The 24,602-nt window shown below is 41.2% G+C and overlaps 1 protein-coding gene across 1 annotated transcript in view; it reads right to left on the bottom strand.

Annotated features, from left to right (window-relative positions):
* Positions 1-20,054, bottom strand: part of ANK3 (ankyrin 3) — a 284,745-nt gene extending 264,691 nt beyond the window's left edge. The window contains exon 1 of the mRNA XM_031060737.1: positions 19,157-20,054. Coding sequence (XP_030916597.1) covers positions 19,157-19,219 — 63 coding nt within the window. The 5' untranslated portion in view covers positions 19,220-20,054. The remainder of the gene's footprint in view (positions 1-19,156) is intronic.
* Between the last annotated feature and the right edge of the window lie 4,548 nt (positions 20,055-24,602).

The following is a 24,602-nucleotide window of genomic DNA, read 5'->3' as shown; positions in this document are numbered from 1 at the left end:
TATACTTATTTCCACAGAGGCAATGACACCATATATACCATGCCATCAGAATATTTATCCAATATACAGCAACTTTATTTGCAAAGGCTGTTCCAGCCTGATCACAGATGCATTTCAAATTTGACAAGTAATTCAGCTGGAAAAATAATCATCATGCTATACTGACATGCTCTTCTTGCCTTGTCAGCCTTTGGCCTTACAGCTCCACATCCTACTTGTGTGGATTTGACAAAGACAAGTACTCATTTTCCTCTCTGTGAAGGGATGTGAACCCCAACACCTCCCAGTCACCAGCCAAAAGCTTCAAATCTCTGTCCTGAATCAGCAGATTGTGGATTAAGAACAGAATTTCAACACGGTCTTGAGGTGGGTTCCCTTTGAGATCTGTTGTGAGGATTATTCTGTTTTGAGAAAAACATTTCAGCATGGTGGGGGGAAGGATGGGGGGGAGATGACATTTGACTTCAGGAACCCAGAATAGAATGGAGAATCCCTATCATGTAATGTGGAAGGAATTATCATGTGCTCATACCAATAGGCAACCAAACATTTATGAATATGTGCTCAGCTCTTTTTTTTTTTTGCCTTTTTTTTTTCTGTCCTATGCATGTTTCTGTGGTCATCTCTCCCAGAGAAGCAAATGTTCCTCAGCAGATTTATGACAGCCCAGTCACACCCTGCACTGGCATCTCTGGAGGCAGACTAATCAGCTCTGCTTCCTGCCTGCAGCACATGAGGTCATCCCTCCCTGCTCTCAGCCACACGGGGCACCTCAGACAGGCAGCAAGGAGGGCAAAGCTGCTCTTCTCCAGCCAATCTGTATTAAGGGGCTTACACTGCAAAGCAAAGGAAGTGCTGAAAGAGGATATAAATAGATTAATATTACAGCTCGTAAGCAATCCCAGGAAATTAAAAACAGCCTGCCTGAACAACACAGAGGCTGGTGTGCTACAGGCATCCTCCCCAGCTCTCACCATAGTAACCAGGACAGCCAAACTGTCTGTGTCTCTTAGCTCAGGCATTTATATCTGAGAATGTTTTCCTCCATTTCTGTAACATAATTGGTAATTGAGCAAAGAACTTCAAACAGCTGAAAAATAATAATTAAGGCCTAAAGGAAATGTTCTCTTTTTACAATATATATACAGAGAAAAGGGAGAGAAAAAGCTAAGAGTTGTCTAACATGGTTTCCTCACACAATAAAGCCATCTCACTACAGAGATATCTTAATAAACAAGACACATACTATTCTGAACATGATCGATCTGGCATTCCATCACACATCACAGATATTTTGTAGTTGTGTGCAATGAAATCCTTTATTTTGGTAGCTATCAATTCTAGCAAAAACACTTGTCTATATTTAGGTATTATACTGAAATAGTATTTCCCCAAAGTTCTGCTACTTGAAATGTACATAAATAATCAACAGCTAGTAGCCAAAACAAACAAACTGATAAATTACAATGAATACACAAGTAATTTTTTTAAATTATTCTTTTCAAGCTTTATGGTAAGCTTTCAGTAGACAGCAAGTAGAGCAGATAAGAATGGTAACTGCTGTGTTTATGCTCTGTGGTGAGCACACTCCTTTAAGCTCACCCTGGAAGGTCAGGCTTCAATCACACCCTCCAGCTTGCATCTTTCCGGCAGCTCACACGGATTGTTTTGCTGATACCACCATGTCAAAGGGACCAGGCTTCCATCTGTACATTCCTCTAATATACTTCAAATTCCTAAAAAAAATACCCTGCTCTATTTTTCATTTACAGTTCTTCAGCTGTACTAAAGTTAGCCAACGTGAGGACATAGACATACATAGAGTAGCTGTAAAACAATCCCCTGCTACAAAGCACAGAAAAGATCATTCAGGATCATCCTCTCAGTGTCATGTCAGAGGAGGGAAACAAACCCCAGGGACCCACCATCAGACCTCCTGGCTGTTCCAGGAGATGAGAACATCTGCATGCTACAAATCCCATGCTGAGGCCTCAGACCAATGCCAAGCCCCTCTGGCCACACCTGCCTCCAGCACCGTGGCCCTAAATTTGCACAAGGGATTTCTGAGGTCCAGCTATACATTCCACAGTTAGAGAGAGACTTTTTATACACCTAGGGCTTGATTCCTACATTTCAGCTGAAATAGAATGTACCTTTCTTGCTTCTCCGTGAGCACGCAGACCTCATTTCTCACAACGTAATTCATCACAAAAAAGGCTGCCAGCACTGCCATTTTGTGCTGCCTGACACACAAGATTTTGCTGAGATAGCCATTAGTGCTAATGCTTATCCTGGCAATGGATCACCCTACTGAATAGATTTGCTTGATGTAATTATTTGAATTACTTAAAATTATTAAAGTGCCAATCATTTGTTCAGCAGGGAGGAGATGCATACATTTTCTAGCAATAACCAACACAAAGCTGTCATAGTCAACCAAAATGGATTCCTGTCCTAAATTCCTCTTAGGGTTACAAAATACTTTAAATTAAAAGCCACTTGGGGCTTAGTTAAATAGTGATTTAAGAAAAGTTATGAAGAACTCTTATAAGACACAATGAATATACAGCAATTCTAAACACAGACGTGCAAGTACACGACTCACATAATTCCCCAAACCTACCATAACTCACTAAGCACTACTTAGGAATTCAACAAGCCATGGGAATATACTAAAAATATAACACCTGGGAAGAGCAACTGAGTTGCGCATTTTGGTTGCCACCTCTGCCTGGAGCCTGCAGTGCCTCAGATGCACACCCCCATCTCGGGGAGGCAACGGAAGTGCTGGAGATCAGTCAAAAATGTAAATCCTCCCCGGATGAGCCACCAGCTGAGAGTAAACTCACTGCTGTTATGCACCCTCATATCATGTTTACAAGTCATAAGAGGTCTTGGCTATAAGCAAGCAAATTTTCTGGGGGTTTAGAGAACCAGAAAGCTGCAAGGGAAACCCCACGGGTTTCTCAGCAGACAGTGAGTGGCTGTTCTCTATTCATGGCTGAATTTTCACTTTTAACTTCAACAGACAATTCAGATATGAAGGTACATAAATACTGCAGCAAAATAGTTGTAAAGAATTTTACTGCCCCTATTAATTTCCACTGAACACAACTATAAAAAGGAAATGAAAGCAAAATTACAGTGATTGTTGACTATCCCCCCACATACATATTTTAATTTCCAGATATTTTTACTTTACAAGCAATTACAGCTTGCCTTGAAATGCTGTACCCTCTCAGGACCTTGCCTCTGCTTTTATGAGTGCCTGTTTCCTGACAGTCCCATCATCAGGGCAGCAAACACCATGTGCCAACCCTTGTGTGCCTGGTAGATTTGGTCACAGTTTATACCCATTCAGAACAAGTACAAAGGGAATGAATGGCAAATTTGGGTTTGGAAGCAGCATGTATCCACTTTTCACTGCAATAAATATAGATGACAGAGAGACAACGACATGTCTGGTATAGATGATAACCCACTTTCAAGGCAGATGCCCCAAATCTCCTTTTTTGCCCTTCCCTTCTGTTCCCGCCCCAAATCACCGACAACATTCTTCTCAACGTTGATTTTTTGCAAGGACAGACTTGTAACAGCTTCTGTTCAATTTAGGTGAAGTGTGAAGGTCCCACAAAACCTCAAACCCCCCAAAACAGCAAAAGCCTCAAATACTAACAAACACTGAAGCTGGAAGAGAGAACACAAAATGCTGTACTTTAAGTTACATGTCATACTTATTACCCAAAGCATATTTTATTTTTGCCTCAGTGGCACAAATACAAAGCTATTATAGATAATAATAATTTAAGCTCATTCTGTGAACTGTGGATGTTGCATTCATTTCCCTGCTGGAATGGGAGCTTGGCAGCTGCCTGAGGTTTGGATTTGGGAATGCTTTTGTACAGGTAACAATGCAATCAGATGCAGATAAAGACTCAGTTCTTCTGTACTTTCCTCACAATCCCACGACTTCCATGCACAATATCCTTCTGAAGCAAAGTTTGAAATCCAGGTGCCTACTTCATCCAGTCCTTGTTCTGAGGTTTTTTGGGGGGGTGTTATGCTTGATTTTGACTTTTTTTTTCCAAGAAAGCAAAACAAGGCCTATACACCCTGTGAGTCACAGAATAACAGCTCAGGATTTCTCTTATTCTTGATGGTGTAATATGCTAGACGTGTTCCTGGTTAGAGATAAAGACTCATTTTTCCTTTGAATCATTTGATAAAAGACTAAGAATGATGTGCTTATTTGCATCATACTACCATTATATGGCAACCTGATCTTAGAAGAAATGTATAACATTATCGAGTAAGATGACATTTCTTTTTTGGACCACTTCAATTTCTGCATTACTGACTAAATCAAAGCAGTGCACAATATGAATCAAGATATGATTAATTCTGCCAGGAATTAATATGCATTAACTTAATGAAAAAATCCAAAGGTTATTTCAAAATCCCACCAGGGTGTTTGTTTTCCAAGGATAAAATTAATCAGACTATATAAAAATTCAAGACAGTCTCAATCCTATACCAATTGTTTTCATCTCCTCCTGGATTTAGTTTAGACATGAGGGTTAAGGGCCCGGTACCACTTCACACAGCTATTCTGCACACTGGCTGTAAGGAAACAGGAAATCTGACCAGGAAAAAAAATCAGGATTTCTCTATATGATGCCCTTAAGGGATCTCCACAAGGCCCAAGCTGCCCTGCAGAGTCCATCCTGCTCCACTGTCAGAGCCTCACCTCAGCCTCAAAAGTAATGGAAAAACTCAAACATTCTGACACGGCATCAGTTTTATACTTGGACAGCTGTAACTAACTCAGCACAAGGGGCCATCACTTTAAATATTGGGGTAAAGACCACAGTGCATTAAAGGTTCAACTTGCACTCTCCTGAACACTGACAGCCCTTATCACCCCCAGGATAAACCACACACTCATATGCAGTTGGCACTAATGCAGCATCAGGAAGTTATTTACTTAAGCAACATGCAAAAATAATACAAAAAGCCTCTCACTTCTGAACAGTCCTAAAATGAAGTGGGCACTTGCATTCTTGGCTCCTAATTGGCCCCCAGAACCAACTGGGGCTTTTTCTCTACATTTCATTATGCGCTCAGCACCATGATTATAAAGAGGGGACAGTCCAGATATGCAATACTTGGGGTAGATTTTTTAAAATACACTTTGTCTACTAAATATCCAGGTCTCTGAGGCACTATTCCTTTCTGCTGAAATGCACACCCCAGTGATGAGATGAACTGCAAAACACTTACAAAACCTCATGTAACAGAGGTGAAATACTTTAAAAATTGCTAAAATTTCTGAAGAGAAAAATCAAGCCAACACTATGACTGATTATTTCAGCTTCTACCCTGTGCATGACCAGCTCTTAACTGCAACAGAGACCTAGATTCAGTTCATGAGAGTATGACTGACACAATCAAGTAAGGGAAGAGCTACTCTTGGGATGGAAGCTGCTGTGAGAAGAGGATTTGTCAGAACATTCCATCATTCTCTTCCCAACTGACTGAGCACAGATATTGCTTGGCTCCAGATGGACATATCACACGTTTTCAGAAATAAAGACAAAGCGAAAATATGTTCCAAATAACTTTCTCTCCCCTTCCCCCCCTCTCTAATTATAAACCTGTTCCCAGTTTTGTGGGGTTTATCTCAGCATGCACCCTGCAGTATGCCTCTCATTATGAATGGCAAAGAATTGCATAATGGCATTGTTAATAGTCATTCACAGAAATGTGCTGTAATGCATTTAAAAAAACCTCACAGGCTAAGTCGGGCCAAACAAGTAGCCTGATTTGAAAACTGCTGAACAGACAAGCAACTCCCACTCTTCAGTGAAGCTGCTGAGTGCTCAACACTTGGGAACTGGAGCGCTCTCTAATCTCTGCTCCTAGTTTGCCTTCTGAAAATTTTGGCTTTAGACAAAAAGTCTAGTCAGTATTAATCCTTCTACAGGAGTGAAATAAAGAGAGTCAGGACTGCTCCTGGAGTAATTCTGGAGCTTCGACAGGAAATGTGCTGGCAGGTGCAAGGGACAAAGATTTGGGTGCTCACTTTCTACAACGTGTATTACAGACCTGGATTTTGCCCAGATCTGGATGTTTTCCTTCCTTGCATTAAGGTAACCTTCAGAAAAATTATTGCATACCCTTGTTTCATCAGACTTCTCAGCTGTCATCCCTTTAGAGTTCCAAATCTTAAACAGTAGTTAATAGTCTTTTTTGACATTTTGCACTACAATCCAGCCCTGCATAGATTAACATTTTGTTTCCTATTTTAGAACTAGTCCTGTCCCTCACAGCTGTGGAATAGCTCCGAGCACAAGTAACAAACATCAGAAGACAGAACAGTAACTGCATTTGACAAAGCCCTCGAACTATATTTTACAATCTCACAGGCTAAGTGTTATTGTGTGTTTATTGTGTGGATTTGCAATTAAAGAGATTATATTCTGAATAACAGGAAAATGCCTAAGTTCAAGTACTGTGGGGTTCTCCCCCTCATATTTTCAGCACTCCTTGTTAGAATGACTGTACAAACACCCCAAAGTTTGTGGGGGGTTTTTTTGCGCCTATATAAATCCTTTTTCTTGTTTCCAAACTTAGGAGGACTTCTGAAAAATGAACAAAAAAGGATGACATGTTCCTGCTTAGTTCCTGTACCAGAAAGGAGCATGAACTTGTGTTTTTATGAACTTTGCTCAATAAAAATCAGTATTCCTGTCAAGATTGAAAAAAAGGGAAAAAAAAAAGCCTACCACCCCTAAATACATCTCAAATGACTACAAAAGTGATGCTGACTTTAGTACCTCAACATAATTCTGCTGTTTGCTGAAATTTGCTGTCTTTTCAGGGTGCCCTACAGAGACTTGGACAAGATGAGGAAAGGACACTATTTCAGGACCACGAAGATGGGGATCATCTGTCATTTTGATTTCTCAGTTTGGCTCACAGTAAATTTAAAAGGTGAGAAAAAGACCTGGGAAGTGATACATAAATTTATTCCTAAACTTGCTGTAAGTAATCTCACTATTACTGTGAATACATTTTTTATATACTTTAAAGCTCTGACAGTACTATAATGTAGCAAACGCGTCCAGCAGTATCTGAAATCTATTGGTGTCTAAGATACAACTGAGTAAGAGATATGCTGACCATTCTTTAGCCACACCATCTACAAGCAGATTTCCCCTTCCATTTTGGAGTACACTATAAAACAAATTACAGAACTTAAGAGTATGTGCAAGACCTAAAGAAGAGAAAGCGAAACAGAAGCAGCGAGGTGAGCACTATGAGAACAGATGGCTCTTGGCCATCTGCCCCATCCCACCACCAAACTGCTCTTGGTCATTTAATAAGTGACAAAGACCTCAAAAGACCCAAGGACTAGTAGGTGGCCTGTGCCTGTTCCTCCTTTTCCACAGGGCCTTCAACAGCAGCTGGAGTCACAGCCAGCAGCTTCACAGGTCAGGAAAGCACCGCTCCTCCTGCACTGCATGACCTGCCAACAAACACAGCAGCAGATCTCTTTAAAGGCAGCCAGCTTGCCTGCCTCATACTCAAACTTCCCTAGATTGCTAACCTCCTTTTTCTTACTGCTACTGAGGTTTGCTGGTATGCTCTGGAAGCAATCTACCAAGTATCAAGTAGATAGGTTCCTTCCATTAAATGTAATTTCCAGAAAATGAGACACGCTTAGCCCTGGTTTACAATCAGGTGTAAATACCGGGCTCTGCAAACTGATGATAAAAACACCCACTCCAGAAATTAGGCAGAATCTGTGCTACCTTCTTCTGACTCAGAGTTTTCAGTACAGGGAACAGTGGGATGCTGCAGCCTACGGGAGATCTCTGCCTCTCAAGGTCATTGCAAAGGGGACTGCCCCTCCAAACTGGCCCTGCCTGCTTTGCATTTAATTTGACATTAGGGTCAGTTCTGCCACAATGGAGCTTCCTTAAAAATACATATGTATGTGTAGAGAAGTGAAAAACAAAGTGATGAGTGGCCATATCTTAATTCTGTTTTCAAGATCTTACTGCAGCCAACACCTAAAAGCAGATTTTTTATGAGTGAATACAGAAATCAAAGGCTGGCTATACAGCTCAGAGTGAAATATTCCATTGTAAAGGCATCTTTTCATTTAACATAGCTATAGATTTTCATAAATGAAAAGCCTGAGACATGACAAGGAGTAGGAAGGACACCATTCTCAGGTAAATGCATATGTGTGTGTTACAAAGAAAAGGAGAAGACACAGAGACAGACAGGAAATCCCTGTATTAGGAAGTCAAGCCATGGCCATAACAAAGATGCCTGGAAAGGATAAGTAGAATATTTGTAGTTGTGGACACCTACTTTACATCCAAGTAAACAGGGAACAGAAGCACGCAGTTGAGCTCATTACGTAACAGACCGCATCAGGAATAAGAGGCTTGGTGCAGCAAGAGAAAATATGAATGTGGAAGCAAATAACCCTTCAGTTTTGTTGCATTTGGGGGTTTTTGGGTTCTTTTGGTTTCTGTTTTAAAGGCAACGCTAGAGGGCAATGCAGAACGAGCCTGCACCCTGCATGTAATGCCCAGCTAGAGCTGCTCCACAGTCTTCAGGCAGCACCCGTGGGCTCCTATTCCCAGGGCTTGGGAACTTCCTAAAGAAAATTTCAAATCTCCCTCCTGAAAGATAATTTTTGCTGTTTCCAGATAATTCGCTTGATTTTTATTTTTTACAATACTAAGTTGCCAACAATGTGGTAATGTCACCAGGCTCAGCAAAAATCTGGGCACACCACCACTTATGAGGCTGCTCAAACTGGTACATCTGAGGGCTGGATAAAAAAAAAAAAAAGGTTGCAATTCTTGACTATAACTGTACTCCTAAATTCAATAAAAGAAATTATGCTCCTGTTTAAGAGTTACTCTGAAAGTCTGCCTTGGTTTTTCTCTTCAATTTCTCCTTAATAGCATCATGAATTAGGATGTTTCAGGCCACTATATCACTTTCAAAAGTTCAGCTTTCAGACAAATCACCTACAGCCCTTACTGTAAATACAATACTTCAATATTCCCGACAGTTTCATCTATACCTGTGGATGAACAGACATGCTCTTTGGTTTTATTTCAACTGACAGCAGTTGATCTTCAAATACTTTCATTTATTGAGTTACTTAGTTGCTAAATTTAGTGCATTAGTTATGAGACTCCATTAAAAATTATCTTTTAAAAATTCCTCATAATTTTCACATTTTTAGAATATTTTTCTCATGCTGTTTATTTAAAAAAAAAAAGGTGGCTGCTGAAATCTGGTTAAAGAGCAAAACTGTGAAAACCCTATAAATCATATTTAACACAAGATTGCTATATCTACTTGGGGACCTCTTCTCTCAAATAGCTTGCAAATAAGTGATTACAATATTGTAAGCACCACCCTTTTATTCTCATGTAAAATCGGTAGGCTTGAATCACCTAACTCAAGCTGTACTTTGATTCAGATCCCTGTCTTCCTTGCTATACGCATTACCTGCCTGGTTTCTGTTACTTAAAACTATCATTACACTTATGCTCACAATACTTCTTTCTTTAAAAAAAGGTCAACAATATCCTTTTATGCTCCAGGGATCCATTCTAAAATAATATATAACTTCATTTTCAGCTGGGACTGAATGATGAATGATAGAATGACTCTTCTGGCTACAAAAGCAAAGCTATTTACTCATTTCACCTGCCTAAGAAATACTTTTTCCTATTTTTGCCTTCCAAAACTGTTTCAGCTGATGTTCCTAATGACAGAAAATTGTTTTTTACCAAGTGGCAAGGAATGCCAGGACTTTGCACGTGACTGGTGTGGAAGGAGCTCTAACAAGAGACACAGTGCAAGATTGGTAGTAATAAAAGCAAACAGGTTAATTGCTTCCATTGTCAGTTGTACTCTTTGGTTCATTTCTTCTTTTGATGGAGCTGTACAAGATTTATGTAATGAACAGACATGAAGAGCAAGAAATGCTCTAAATGAAACTTGTTTGAAAACTGAATTTAAATAAGGAAAGTGATTGAGAAACCACTCTGTACCAAACAGGCTTAAATTTGTGGTACCTGAATGACTGAACCTCACTGTGGTTTAGGGTGGACTGACATCCTTGCGTTCTGGTTTTCTAAAATAAAAGGACTATTAAATAAAACCCCTCTCTGGGATGTGTCCTTCAGAGTCAATAGAATGTGAGTGGAACCAGCAGCCAGAATTACCCAGACCATCTTTGATAACAAATTTTCAGCTGGAAAACTGTTCCAAGCGACATCACTCCATTTGCTAAGGCTTTCCCCTGTGTTAACGCCACACTGGCATTCTACAAATATTAATTACTAATTAGTCACTACTGCCTCCCAAGGAAACACACACAACAGTAATTAAGTAAATGAAATTACAGGTCTGTTTAGGGGAGCAGGGAAAAGGGGAAGAGCCCTCTGCATCATCTGCACAGCATTAACCCCATCTGAGGAGAGTACCTGTGCATCCCAAGCACTGTGCCCAAGGGCTCTGCATTCACATCCTGCAAACCTGGCTGAGATTTTGCCTGGAGAGGACCATCTCCACCAGGATGAATCTCATCCCCACCCCATACAGCAGCTCCTGGTTTGGAGTGCTTCAGCAAACACCATTTATTTATTCTCACAGGCTGCAAGACCAGTATATCCATATCTCTTAGGAGGCACCACCCCAGCCAAAGGAAAAGGCTGGAGATGAGCACAGGAGGGTGAGTGTCCTCTCCCTGCTGCTGCCCAAGGAAATGCCACCACGGATGGACCTTCTGCTTCCACTTCCTCCACCACCTCCCTCATTTCCCAGATTCTCCCATTCACCTCTCTGACAAAAATTCCAAGATAATTAGCAACTCCCAGCACACTAGAACCATGCAGATTAAAAGGGTCTTATCAACATGCTCAAGAGCTTTTCAGAAAGATTCTTACTGTCTAGTTTAGAAACTGACTGACAGAAATTACTGATGGGACCTTGCTTAAAAAAGCATCAGCCACTCCTTGACTAAGGAATGACTTAAAAACATCACACAAATATCAGGCAGTACAACTAAACCATACTGTTGGCATTCTTTTTACCTTTTGGGTTTCATATAATTTCATTAAGACCAAAATTTATAAAATTGTTCACTGCCAATTATTTCATGAATGACACACCCAAAACCAGGAAGAACAGCTTGCAGTGATCTGTTTGACACAAATATAAACTCACACCAAACTAACACACACACCAATATAGCCATTATTACCCTAAAAAGCATTATTCCCATCAAACAGCAGTTTTAAACAAAGCCATGAAACAGATTTAATGGTGAATATGAAGAACCACATTTCTTCATATTATTCCCTTTGTCAATGCAAGATACTTAAATTATTCAGACAAATCAATCCTTGTTTACATTCACAAATTGCTAATGCATCATAGAGAATTCTCAGCATACACAATCTCTTGTGAGCACAAACCTGAAATAAGTTTCTGATGGTAACACCCTAAGTGTCTTAAACATACTTATCTATGCATTTAATTTAGGCATAGTAAGACATGGGGTGTCTTACATCACAAAGAAATGCTAAATAAAATATACATGTGTAGTTTTACCCTACATAGCCAATCAATTCCTCATCCTCTATGCTAAGGGAAAAATGCCAGGTTTTCCCCATGCTGGTTTGGGAAAAAAAGGCTAGGAAAGTTCATGCCTGTTGCCATTTATCCAGCAAATGCTTTCAATTAACTGAGGCAGCACCTGGCAGCCAACGGAATGCAACAACCTGCACCTCCATCAGCAAGTGACAAAACAACTGGGAGACACTGTGGCAAGTATTGTTTCTGTAAAAATTCGTTACTCTTACATATCCCTCCAAACTTCAAGTCTGAGGTGTTTAGAAGAGTGATCAATGAGAATTCATTACATTATTGGCTTGATCAGATACCAAAAAGCTTCATCACTTGAAATAAGGACCTAACACCAATTTAATAAAATGTTTTTATAGAGCATTAGGATTTAAATCCTGAAGGTGAACCTTTTTGACAAGGGAAAGATCCAACTGCTAGGCACAGTGTCCTGTTTTCAGCTTGTGAAGTTAATAGGGAGCCTCAGCAATATCTACTTTTTCAGCCTAAACTCCTTAATTGCCTACTTCTGTAATTACTTCTTCCCTGCTAAGCTACCTTGCTATTTTCAACAGAAAGAAGGGATAGAAGTAGCTCCCTCCTAGCAGGGTGTTGGCTCTCTACGTCCTAGAACTCAGTACAGCACCATCCCCTACTCTACCTGGAGTCAGCCAGAGGTGAAGGAAAGCTGCAGGTTCCAACACCACCTCCACAAGAAGCTGGAAATGAGGTGAGGAGGCTGAGGAACAAGCCCATGCTCAGTCAGGGTTATGCAGATATACAGGCTCTTGTTAGGAATTCAAAGGGGGATGCCCAGATGTAGTTAGTTTTCTCAATCTGTGATTGACAGATTGATCAAAGTATTTTTAGCTTAAGTGACAACCATTACATAACTGTGATAAGCACTTCAACACCTACCAGACCTACCTAGGCTCTATCACTGAGACCTACTGAATTCTGTGGCTGCATCAGTCATAGGGTTTGGAAAAAGGAGACAGAACAGAGACCACTCAGGTTCTGAGGAAAGGTCTCCATATGACCCAAACTAATTTGACGTTTACAGAGGGGTTTAATAAACGCTGTTACAAAAACTTTGATGCTGGTCCCTGTCACACTGATGACTGCAGAACTGCAGGATGGAGCTGGAGCTGATCCACTGTGCCTCTTGCAGCCCAAACCCACTTTCAGTAATCAAATCTAATTGTAACCTAATTGTACTTAAAACAATTTACTGCAAAGGAGACAGCCTGGCCTGGACACTAAGTGCCCAGCTTATGGAGCAGGAGACACTGGAAATCCTCCAGCAACCAACCAAGTCATGCTGGAAAATTTCCCACTGCACTCCTGCTCTGCCATCCTGCACCACCAGGGAAAGGGACTGCCCAGGGTGGGTGACAGAGGCTGTGAAAACACACAGGCTCCATTCTGGAGAGGGAAAACCCTCTATAAGGGGGCAGTGTAACATGAGGGAAGTGCTAAAAGAACAGAAGGTTCAACCCACACCTGGACTCAAGGCCATCAGCTTCCTGATGGAGGACATGCACTGACAGGGTCATTCAAGGGAAGGAATAGCTCAGAAACCCAGTGAGGAGATGCTGAAAGAGAAATTTAAAAATGAAAAGGGAGAAGGCAGCACATCCCTTAGAAAGAAGGCAGCATGGGGAAGTGAGTGGTCCTACAGCAGCTCCTTGAAACAAGGGGGAGATTGCCATAAGAGGAGCAGAATTTAGCGAAGAAGAGAAAAAAAAGAAATCAACTGAAGCACTTTTCCATGGTTATGCTTCAACTTCTTAGACCTATCCATCAGAAAGACAAGAACTGTTCACACATGAATTTTCTGGGAAAAGTTCAAAACTGTAGGATGAACTTGTGTCACACGATCCAGTAATCCAACTCAGGTTTCATGTTCTCTCGCAAACTGCAAGATTCCTCTGTTAAAAAAAAAGAACATTAAAAAACCATTGTTTTTTCAGCAGCAGTAGTAATTGAGCAGCAAGATGGAAGGACTGTCACTCAAGTTACAAGTTGTGTCACTTACACAGAGCAAATTATGTTAAAAACATGAGTAACATAACACACCATGCTGTTTCATTTCATATAGACTATAACAACCTCTCCCTACAATTTCTGAACCATACATGCCCAGGGGCCAGGAGCTGCTGACTAATACTACCAAAGGTTGACGTTATCCATTGGAGTATTTTCTCCAGGGAAAAGGGACATTTGAAATGGGTACTTTCAAAACAGGAAGATTTGTACCTTTCCATTCCATAAGCTTTCTTTTGTTCCAGTATGATAAAAGACAAAGGTATCACATGTACCAAAGTGATTCCAGTCAGAGTGACAGGAATCAATACATTTTAATTTTTCTGTGTCAGTTCAGAAAACTGAGATGGCAAGAAAATGTAAATGGGTTTGATTCAAGGGAAAACTCTTTTAAACCCTAAAGTTTCAGAAAATAATTATGTTTAAGAATAATGATTGAAAACTACCCTATTCCACTGCTCCTGTGCATTTACTATTTGGATATGCAAATGAGGAGTATCTTCTAGAAGTTCCAGGGGCTCTTTGTTCCCTCTTTAATGTATGTGCATTGTTTCCTCTTTAATATAGCTGCTGAAAATGTGAGGTTAAAAATCTATACCATCAATAAAATGGATGCTAAAGCCGAACAAATAGAAATTTGCAAGCAAGGCCAACCCAAACCTATTTATCATGCACCAAATTCAATTTTCAGCATAGGATGTATTGACATACTAAGGACTAAGACTATCACCATATAATTAAATTTAAATCTGTAAGAACCATTTCTCATCCACAGAAACTTGAAATTAACAACATAGTATAAACTTTATTTACCAAGACAAGAATAGATATGGTTTCCTTATAGAGTCTAATTGCATTTTGTTTCACAAATCTAAGCAGATTTTCATTTCTCAGCTTGTCAGGAAAAACCCAAATTTAGAAATCAATTTACACTCCACATAATAACTTAATTTTATGAATAAATTAAAAGCTACAAAACTCTTCAGAAAAGTCTACCATGAGCATTTGCTTTACCATTAGCAATGAGCTCTTCTCCAGTGGGAGCAAACAGCAGCGAACGCTTTCCCCCGACAACAATAACGTGCACGGGAACTGAAGCAACCACATTAGCAAATCTGGTGGTAAAAGACAGCTTCGAAAGAAGTGCAACACCACCACAAATCTCTGAAACAGAAAGGACTGCTCATCTCGTCATGACAAAAGCTGGTGCTCACAGGTGCTGAATTATGAGCACCAGAAGATCCATAAACACAGAGAGGAATCATTTGACCACGTAACAATGAAATGGCAAGAGCTCAGGCCCCCTGATACTGGCTCCACTGAAATCAGTGATGTTCTTTCAGGGGAGACAGGCTTTGCTTCTAAAGGACCTGCTCCAGCTCCACCAGAGTCATGGACAGCTCTTCTGCCAGACCACTACTGATCTTGCAGTGGGGAATAGCTCATCACACCCAGGAGCCTCTGATCTCTCAGCACTTGTCCCCACACAAATTGAAATTTCTGCCCCTTGAAATTTCTCATGCGAAGACACACTGCTGACCAGACTTTCAGCAGTGTGCCACAACGGAAGAGTTCCCTCTGGAGACTGCCACTAATGCTGCTGAGTCAAACCTTGGAGCTACGACAGAGCAAATGTCCCTGGCAGAGATTGCAAAGTGTGTTCCCAGTGCAGTGAGCCCAGGGCGTTGGCTCAAGACAAGTGGATTGAGCTAAACTGCCTATGAGTCCAAAAAACAATGCTGGCTGCCCTAAGCAGCCTGACCCCAAGCACTGATTTTTCACCTGCTGCATAAACAGCTGGCTCTTCCCTGCACAAGGCATTCAATTTTGATAGAAAGCAATGGAACACAATGCTGAAATCATGCTACAGTGATCAACTAAGCAAGGCAGACAGGTGAATTAATAGAGATTAGAATGACCTTAAGAGGTCAGCATGAGCTCTCTCCTGTGTACTTTTAGGAAGAAACTCTATTTACACCATTTCTCTTAGGAGCTTCCATCACTGATTTACGCACTGAGAGACATCAGCAACAGTAATTGCGCAGGTTTTCTAAAGATCCTGGAGGAGGCAGAGGAAGAAGGGGAAACAAAAGACTCCTCAAAACAAAAAACATGCATTTTCAGCAAAGCTTCTGGTACGAGAGTTTAATGTGAAATTTCCCACTTCTCAGAAATGACTGATGCCCAGCAAATAACCATGAAATGAAGTGGAAAAAAAATTACTACAGAAGTTTTGAGCTGGTCTAATTTTGTTTTTTAATTCCTATACTTCTGGTTATCTTTTAAAGCTTCAGAGAACCAAGGAATTTTCATGGCTAATTTCATTCTTGCAGCTTGAAGGGGAAGAGGAAAGAATACTCTTCTGTTAAAAAACAAAGCACATCTCACATCTCTGATGACAGTGGAGTTCAGTGCTCGCCTATAAACGAGATTCCAAAATTTACTGGAAAGTGATGACACAAACATCCAGGATAAAGCCCCTCCATAACACCTGGGGATTCAACTTGGCAGTTTCAAAACACTGACACCGTGAAACTGTGACTGGAAATTGCAGGACAACTGAAGCTCAGGCACAAGAGGCACAGGCTGCTGGTAGGGAGGAACCCTGAAGGATGAAGCAGAGAAACTCATTAGGCTTCCTATTCCATCAGAGCTAATCCTGCCCAGTGTAGCCTCAGCAATAAATATTGATGTGATACTTTCATCATCCTTTGAAAGCTGTATCCCCACTGAATACCACAGTGCTAAAACAAAACATTGTTCTGCTTTCATCTAAATTGTCCATCCTTCATAACAAATCTCAGTGACACCTCCTGGGTGGTTTCTTATCTTTATCCTCCCCACCATGCTTTATTTTCAGCATACTTGCTGAAAATCTATTCCTCTGGCCAATCTGTTTTAAATGCAGAGCTACTGTATGTCTTTATGCTCAGAAGTGAGGTGAAGGCTAATTTTTGAGGTACAATCTAATCACATAACTCTGGAAGATCTGAACACACACTGCTGCTTGCGTTTTCACTACAGCAAATGGCGTGACCTTTCCCTTGCTGCCCCTGCTGCATATTTATTTCAGAGATTGTGTAAGAACAGGAAAACCAAGAGTGGATGAAGAGGGAATGGGATATGAACAGCAGTCAAAGAGCAGAAGGAAGACTTGCCACCACTCAACTCTAGAGATAAACGAGACAGAAGGCAAGGGAAAGGCTAAATATGGAGAAAGCACAGCTGCCAGGAAAGGAAGTGTCTAAAGAGAACAGGAAGGCAGGAAATACCCATTTCAGGATACCTCCTTTAGGATGGACAGGTGGCATAACTCTCTGGAACCACAGATCCAGTTAAGTTTTCACCTGGCTCAGGAGTTTACAGCCAAACACCATTTGTTTATCTAACTCCTCTTGGTTAGCTCAGTAATGCTCTTCAAGTACACCTTCACTGGCCATTCAGGGATTCATCTTCTGAATCAAAACAATAAATTTAAAACCTTCCCCCAAACATGCTGTGAAAAGAAGGATAAATGATTGCTGCCTGTTTAAAACAGAGTTGCTCCCTTCCCATCAGGCCATCCTGGGTCAAGCCCATGTCTAACACTGACATGCAAGCAGCCTTAACACGCAACTAGTCACGAGAGACGTGCTCCAGCCCAACACAGCACGTCCCAGCTGTCTCCAGGATTCCAGCTGCACGAAGGAAACACCAGACTGCGGAGGGGAGCATGGCTTGCTGCAGGTTTGAGCAGCTGCAGGCGCCCCATGATGAAAGGCAAAGGTCTGCAGTCACACCCTGGCGCTGGCTGCAGTTTGTGCGGCGAGGGCTCGAGGCACCAAGGCAGCCTTTGCCATCACCTCACAGGACATGGAGCACTGGGGCTGTGTCCTTGGCTCACAGCAGGAGCTCACAAATGTAAACCTGGCCCCTTGTTTCCTCCAGCCACTCCCCAGAGACCAGCGACACCGCTCCAGTCACCAGAGGGGGGATTTGGGCAGGGCAGCTGTGCCCACAGAAACATCACCTTTTCTAGGTGACAATACAAGCAGACCAGCCATGGAAGAGCAGGTCAGATCCCAAAGTTTGCTTAATCCTAAATTCCCTGGGCTGCTCTGTCTTGTTGGCAGTTGGGTTGGTCCTCTAGAATACACGGATCATCTGTATGAGCTTCAGCCATAGAAACTGGTGTGTGCTATAGAACTGGAACTACATTGTTGGACACCATAGAAACAATTTCTATAACATGGTAAAATATTAACAATTTTGATAACATGGTAAAATATTAACAGTCAAAACTCTAAAACCACCCCAGAATTTAGGAGCAAATGTATCTCCTAGTCCTGAGGCAACCTATCATCCCTGACAGAAACATATGTCAGGAAGGTATCCTAATTTACCATTAAAAGTGATTTCAATTATATCTTTCCATGCCTCCTTCCAAAGCTGCTCTTTGCAATTCTGGGAGAATAGAAGGGCCAATATGGTTTAATTTGCTTTTTCAACAACCTCTACTGAATCCTTCACCAAGGAAATGGATTAACTATGAGGCTGTCATACACTTTCACATGGTAGGAAGGCAAACACATGCTCAGAAAATAAAGGGTGGGAGTCTGAATATCTTCTCTGCAACAATGATAAACCTTTCAGATGTCTTTTTCTACAGCAGTCAAGGGAATTCACATTATAAATTAAGATACCAAGTTAATATTTAAAACAAGTTAGAAAAAGCTGAAGAAGTGTACTTCCTAGATTTAGCCATCTGTTTTTTGAGTATAAACACATGAAAATCATCCATTTCCAAGTGGGAGGTAGAAATTACATGGATATCAGGAAAGCAAAAAACTGCAACATAGAAGGTAATCATCAAATTTGTCTTTTAAGCACAATTTCAGGCAAAAGGCTTACGCCATAAGAGAAATCAGTCTCACTGAAACTGCAATCTTATTCCAGAATTTAATTGACCACAATATTTTCAAGCCCCAAAAATATATAAGACTAATCAAAGTGACACACAGCAAAAAACATAGCTTTCATAAGATTAATGCTTATTGTAAAATTGTTTTTCTTAGCCATGTCCAGAATATTCATTTACATGAGCACATGTTGATTATCAGTCTCTCCTTTGAAAAAGGCTTCGTTCAGATACCTGTTTATTTGTAATCCTGTGTTTGGAATACACTATGAAAACTATAATCATATTGAAATTCTGTAACTAACATATATTTAAAGCCAGGAATACTAAAATAATGCAAAACAACTGAGTTGCAATGGTAATACTGATTCCAGCAAAGAACACACCCATCAGCATCTAGCACAAACAGAACCATCCTGATTCTACCACCATCCTTATTCAAAACAAATTATCAAACCAAAGCCACTCCACACCCAGAAGCAAATAGGTCGAACACAAAATGAGTCAAAAACACAATTACAGCAGCCTGTCTGTACAGGGAGTTACCTTTTTTCCTTTCTTTTTCCTGTGAGCTGGTTTAGCATTTTTCTCCTTTGCTTCCTCACTCATTTTTCAGCAGGTGAATGTACAGGGGGGGAAGGGGAATAAAAGAGATCACTGCTTGTATTCCAACATGCAAAGCCACTCAAGTGTTATTCACGGCGCCGAAGCCAAAGTCCATCTGCTGACGCCTCTCAGAGCAGTAACAGAATAACTGCTTTGAAGGCAGCCCCGGCTCCTCCTGCTCCGCCGGGAATCGCTCTGCGAGACACGGGCTGCTCTCACATCAGTCCGAAAAGCAAAGGCGTTTTCCTCTCTCGTCCTTAGGCAGTCTTTACTCCCGAGACAAGATCTCGTCCACGTTTCCCCTCGCTCTGGAAGGGCGCTGATGAGCCGGGCAGCGCTCGGCGATGGGCTGCGGGCGCCGGCAGCTCCAGCAGGGCTCACTCACTCACTCACTCACCCACCCCAGGATGATTCTCCTTTTCTCGCCGGCACGGAGAGCCAGCCCCAAGCGCCCGGACTGCCGCTCGCGTACAATACCGACATGTGTTGAATGCATCAGGGCATACCAGAAAAGGAAGCCTCCAAGAGTGATAAAAGATCAGGTTACTGGATCTTAAAGCCACTCCCAGGCAGATTCGAACAATAAAAGGCACAACGCGCTGCCGAAGAAATTGCTAGATGAGATATTTGCGTTTCCAACAGCTCTAGATCCCCGTCCAAAGGACTCGAAAATTGCCACTCTGAACTATAAGCTATGCGATATTAATTATTCATCTCATAAAAGCAGCGACAGCATTTCAGCAAAACACACGTTTACAACTATCGCTGCCTGTGCGAGCTCGCTCCTCCCTGGTTCGCCTGTTCCTGTGACAGGATTCGCAGGGTCCCTGCAAAGGCAGCTCTCTCTCCCTCTCTCACACCAGTGTTACGTGCCTAATGTATGTGCACGACGGGCAAGTCACAGATCATGTTTCCACATGCTGCCACCTACTCCGCTGAATGCTTTGGCTACTTCCCCGCAAGTCTCATGGAAAAATAAATAAATAAATAAAGCAGGAGAGGCCAGAGATTCAGAGCAGCAATTCTCTCCCCTCTGTGCCCATTAAGACATATGAGACACAGCCCACAGGTTACCAACAGCCATGACAGCAGCCATCCAACACATCTGAATGATGTCATCACCACATTTCAGGCTGTGCACCTCTTTAGGGACAGCCACACATTCCTGCAGTGCCCCTCAGGATCCCCTCCAGGGGAGGTGAGAGGGTGGAACAGGTATCACACATCCTGCAACAGCCCCATCCTCTGTGCTCGTACTGCAAAACGCTAATTTGCCCATTTCTGGGGTGAAATCAGTCACATCAGGGGTTGTTGACAGAAGTGACAATGAGAGGGTTTGCTGTGTTGTTGTTTTGCTGGTGGGTTAGGGGGTGGGGGTGATGTTTGGTTTTCTGTTTGTTTGCATGTTGAGGTTTTCCTTGAACAGGCAAGGACCAATTAATACATGCATTTGGGGGTGGCTGAGGTTCATATCAGGATCCTCCTGCCTTGCCTCTTTCAGATCTTCTCGCCCTTCACCCTCCTTTCAGCAGCATTTCACTCACGACAAACAGCATGCGTACCACAGACTAAGAAAAGAAGAAGATGTAATGCACTGATTCATAATGCTATTTGCCTGAAAGCTTTCTCCTTGGATCATTCCCTACAAGTGAATTTCAGTGAGCCACCACAACAGCACCATCAGATGGAGGCTGTTTTCCGTGTGCTGGCAACAAGTCCCTGTGCTCGCCGTCTCCATGGGCTGGAAACAAACTGGCACCACCTGACCCTGGGGCTCCAAACTGGGGATTTGATTCCCCACATCAGCCTGGCAAGGTTGGTGATCTGAGGAACTGCACCTCATACAGTGCACGGTTTAAATAAACGCTGTCAAAACACTACCCAAAATTAACCTTAAATCTTCATTTAAGTCACTGACATACGATGGAATTCATACTTACAGACAATATTTTGGTACAAAACACAAATACTGTTGATAATGCACAGGAATTGCATTTTCACAGGCAGTTTGTTTTTAATGGCCATCTCAGAGAACAAAAAAGCACCCCAGCCTTTGCCAATTTCACTTTTTCTATATGTTATGTTACAAACTAAACTGCTCTCTGCTGGTTAACAGCGGGTAAAACAATGCTTAAACAACCAAAATAACATCCCATCCTTAATGCACGTACAAAGCAAACCTCCTCTCTTCAAGACAATTTTCTACCACGTGGGCATCCACCTGGGCAACACATTGTTTCCTGAATTAAGTCCATATAGGTAGAGTTCAAGTACAATTAACTGTGTGTTCTTAAAAGTAAGTTCAGGCTTGGATCCCTTACACTAGCTAGCCAGAAGAAAGCCTCTAATTTGTGGCATGCTTAGCTAATTGTATGCATGGAAAGCAATTTTGTATTACTTTTTAAATTAAAATGTTATAAACAGTCATGCTTCTTCAGAAATTAAAAAAAAAAGGGACAAAAGGCCTCTTCCCAGAGCAACTTGTTGGCTGTCAGATGCTGACACATTGAAACCACTCCCTGATCTCAGACAGCCAATGGAGGAATATCACAGGCTCCCACTGAACTTTAGTTATTCCAATACGTACCTCCAAGTCCAGCCCATGAGGTGGAAACAGATTTTAGGGTTTTTTTTTTAAAATTACATCCTGTCCTTAATTCAGGTAGCACTGAAGATATTGAATTATCAGTACCCTACTTCAGAACCCCTTTAATTTTTCATGTTTTCTCTCTCATTTTAACAAAAATGAGTAATCTCCCAAGAAATGGTATATTTAGAATGTGAAGGAAAAATCTAGATAAGCAAAAGAAAATTTTTATAGTCACAAGATGCTCAGAGAGGTAGGAAAAGCTCTCACACTCCTCTCCTCCCATATTGCTCAGCTAACCATAGCAACCCTGCTGAAAAGAAATGTAATGAATCTCTCTTCTACCACTTGAAATAATCATTCATCTGTCAACATTTAGACACTTTTATGAGATCTTGTTTTTCATTTAGTCCTTACCTCAAAAAATTTGTCAAGCTCTTATACTCTAGGTAAGGAGGTAGAAGAGGCAGCTAAGTACTAGATACTAGGGTACTTAATGGAAACACAGAACAGATTTCTTAGGAAAGGCTTTAGGAAGAAAAAAAAGAATAAATTATTTTTCCTTCTTCAAATCATGCCTTTCAACTTTATTCCTCTGCAGAGCCACAAATTAACTTTGATAGTAAAACTACTATCAAGTGACTGCTGACATCAGTCCGTCTCTAACTTACACTATGGAAATTATTCAGATTATCCTTCTTCTATCCCTAGGCTCTTGGCATGCTCAGTGTAACTCTGTGCATTTAGATGCCTAAGGCAACTGAAATGGAAGAAGAAATGCCAAACAAGACTGCCTGGAAAATTTAAGATTTTCAAAAGTCTCTGATGCACGTTAAAGTGTGTCACAAGCAAAAAACCTAAACTCAAAAATACTCTGCATTTTTAACAAACAACAGAAGACAAGGAAAAGTTTAAGTTTTAGAAATTAGCTTAAAGGAAAAAAAAACAAACAAAACTAAGAGCAAATACCAGGGCAGAATTACCTTAAAATATGCTAAGGAAGCATTGGCATTCAGAAAGAACATATGCTTAAAGACACTGCAATAACGCTATGATCAAAGCAGCAGTCCAATAAATTACAAATTACAGCTCCTATCTACTGTCTAGGTAGCCCTTGCCCACAGAAGCATTTTCATCTTTCCATCGTTCACAACATTTCTTTGTGGAGGTGCACGTATTTTGGTGTGTTTTGTGTATGATTTGGTAAGCTACAGCAAAGGAACCACATGCAGAAATCTAACCTAATCTAACCCTAAGAAAACACACAGCAGCTTGGAGAAGCGAAGCTCATGCTCCTCTGCTTTGAAATGTTTTGATTAGTGATGAGAGCACACACACTGCTCCCTGTAACTCGCTGCTTAATCCCAGCAGGGTCTACAAGTGAACTTTGCCAACCTCCTCGATCCGTATCAGTTCTAGGACAGTTCTATTTTTAAATCAAAATAACTCGCATAAGAGGACAGGAGGATGGGCCAAGTTCTGTCTATCAGGACAGTTCTATTTATAAGTTAGGGTGACTTGCATGCAAGCAGTGAGGGGGACACAACTTGTTATTGGGAACCTGTTTTGTAACTGCCTGCAATGAGAATTTAAAAGAATAGCTATGGTAGTTCCTGGCTTTAGCACAGCACCACCCAAATCCCAACAGCCAAGCAATTCCAAAGCCTAGCTACAGGACTCAGAGCACAGGGAAAGCAGGCCAGCCAAAAAACCAGCTTGCTCCCAATACATATAGAAACCCATAAGCTTAATTTAACAAAAAACTTATGGCATTCAGCATTAGCTGCAGGATCACTTTGCAGATGGACTGCTTACTGCTTCCTTGAGCAATATCCTACACTAAAAGCAGCCAAAACTCAAGGTTAAACCAAGTATTACCTAGACAGGAATGGAATTTGAGCTGAGAGTATGGAAGGCAAATTAACTTGACTCCTCTTTCTCTTACAAAATTAAAACCAAAAGTCAATGTACAACATCTATTTTCCTTTCAAATATTAAAGGAAATATTTTATGAAAACATTAAAAGCTATGAAAAATGTTTTCAGCTCAGTCTAGATTGCTTTTCCAAATCCATAATTTCAGCAAAACAGCAGTTTAAGAAAATTACAATTTAAATATTGGTATTACTCAGTTCATTAACTTACACTAGACACCTAACGCTGCCTATTTACCAGTCTGCTCTTGTTTGCAAAGCTGCACGTGTGTAAGAGTCCATTATCCCATGTCAACATAAAAACATTCCAAAACCCCCTTATCTCCAGGCTAAGATTATGAGAACAGAGTGGTGGTTACCACTCAGCCACCATACCCAGTTGCTGGCACAGCCCACTATAGACTCAACTACCAACCTGAAGATTTTCTTGGCCTAAAATTCCATGCTGTAGGTTAGATCTGCCCCACTGTCTCCTCCCTCTCTCTAAATGGCAGTCCTGGAACAATATTCCAGGGTAGAAGTAGAAATCTACTGAAGAAATAGGAGCCCTCTGACCCAACTCTCAATGAAGAGAGCTGCACTCTCCTGTGCTAGCAGGAAAGAAGTCACTACAACTCTCAGCAGGACAGACACCTATTTTAGAAAAAAGATTAATTCTCACCTTTAAAAAGCTCACTGAGATTTAAATACAAGCAATAGCAAAACAACTCAGGTTAACAAGATGAAATTAACTTTTGTATTTAGTCTAGGGATGAACATGAGATGCTAACATGAATCAAAACCAAGCTGTCTTGCCTTCACAATTACTTTAACATATGTTAGCTGACTGAATTTAAGAGCCTCGAGGACAAACATCCCTTGAGGAC

Source organism: Geospiza fortis, unplaced genomic scaffold (genome assembly GCF_000277835.1).
Source record: "Geospiza fortis unplaced genomic scaffold, GeoFor_1.0 scaffold92, whole genome shotgun sequence".
Lineage (NCBI taxonomy): Eukaryota > Metazoa > Chordata > Aves > Passeriformes > Thraupidae > Geospiza > Geospiza fortis.
Note: the sequence above shows the minus strand (reverse complement) of the source record. Positions and strands in the feature narration are given on the sequence as shown.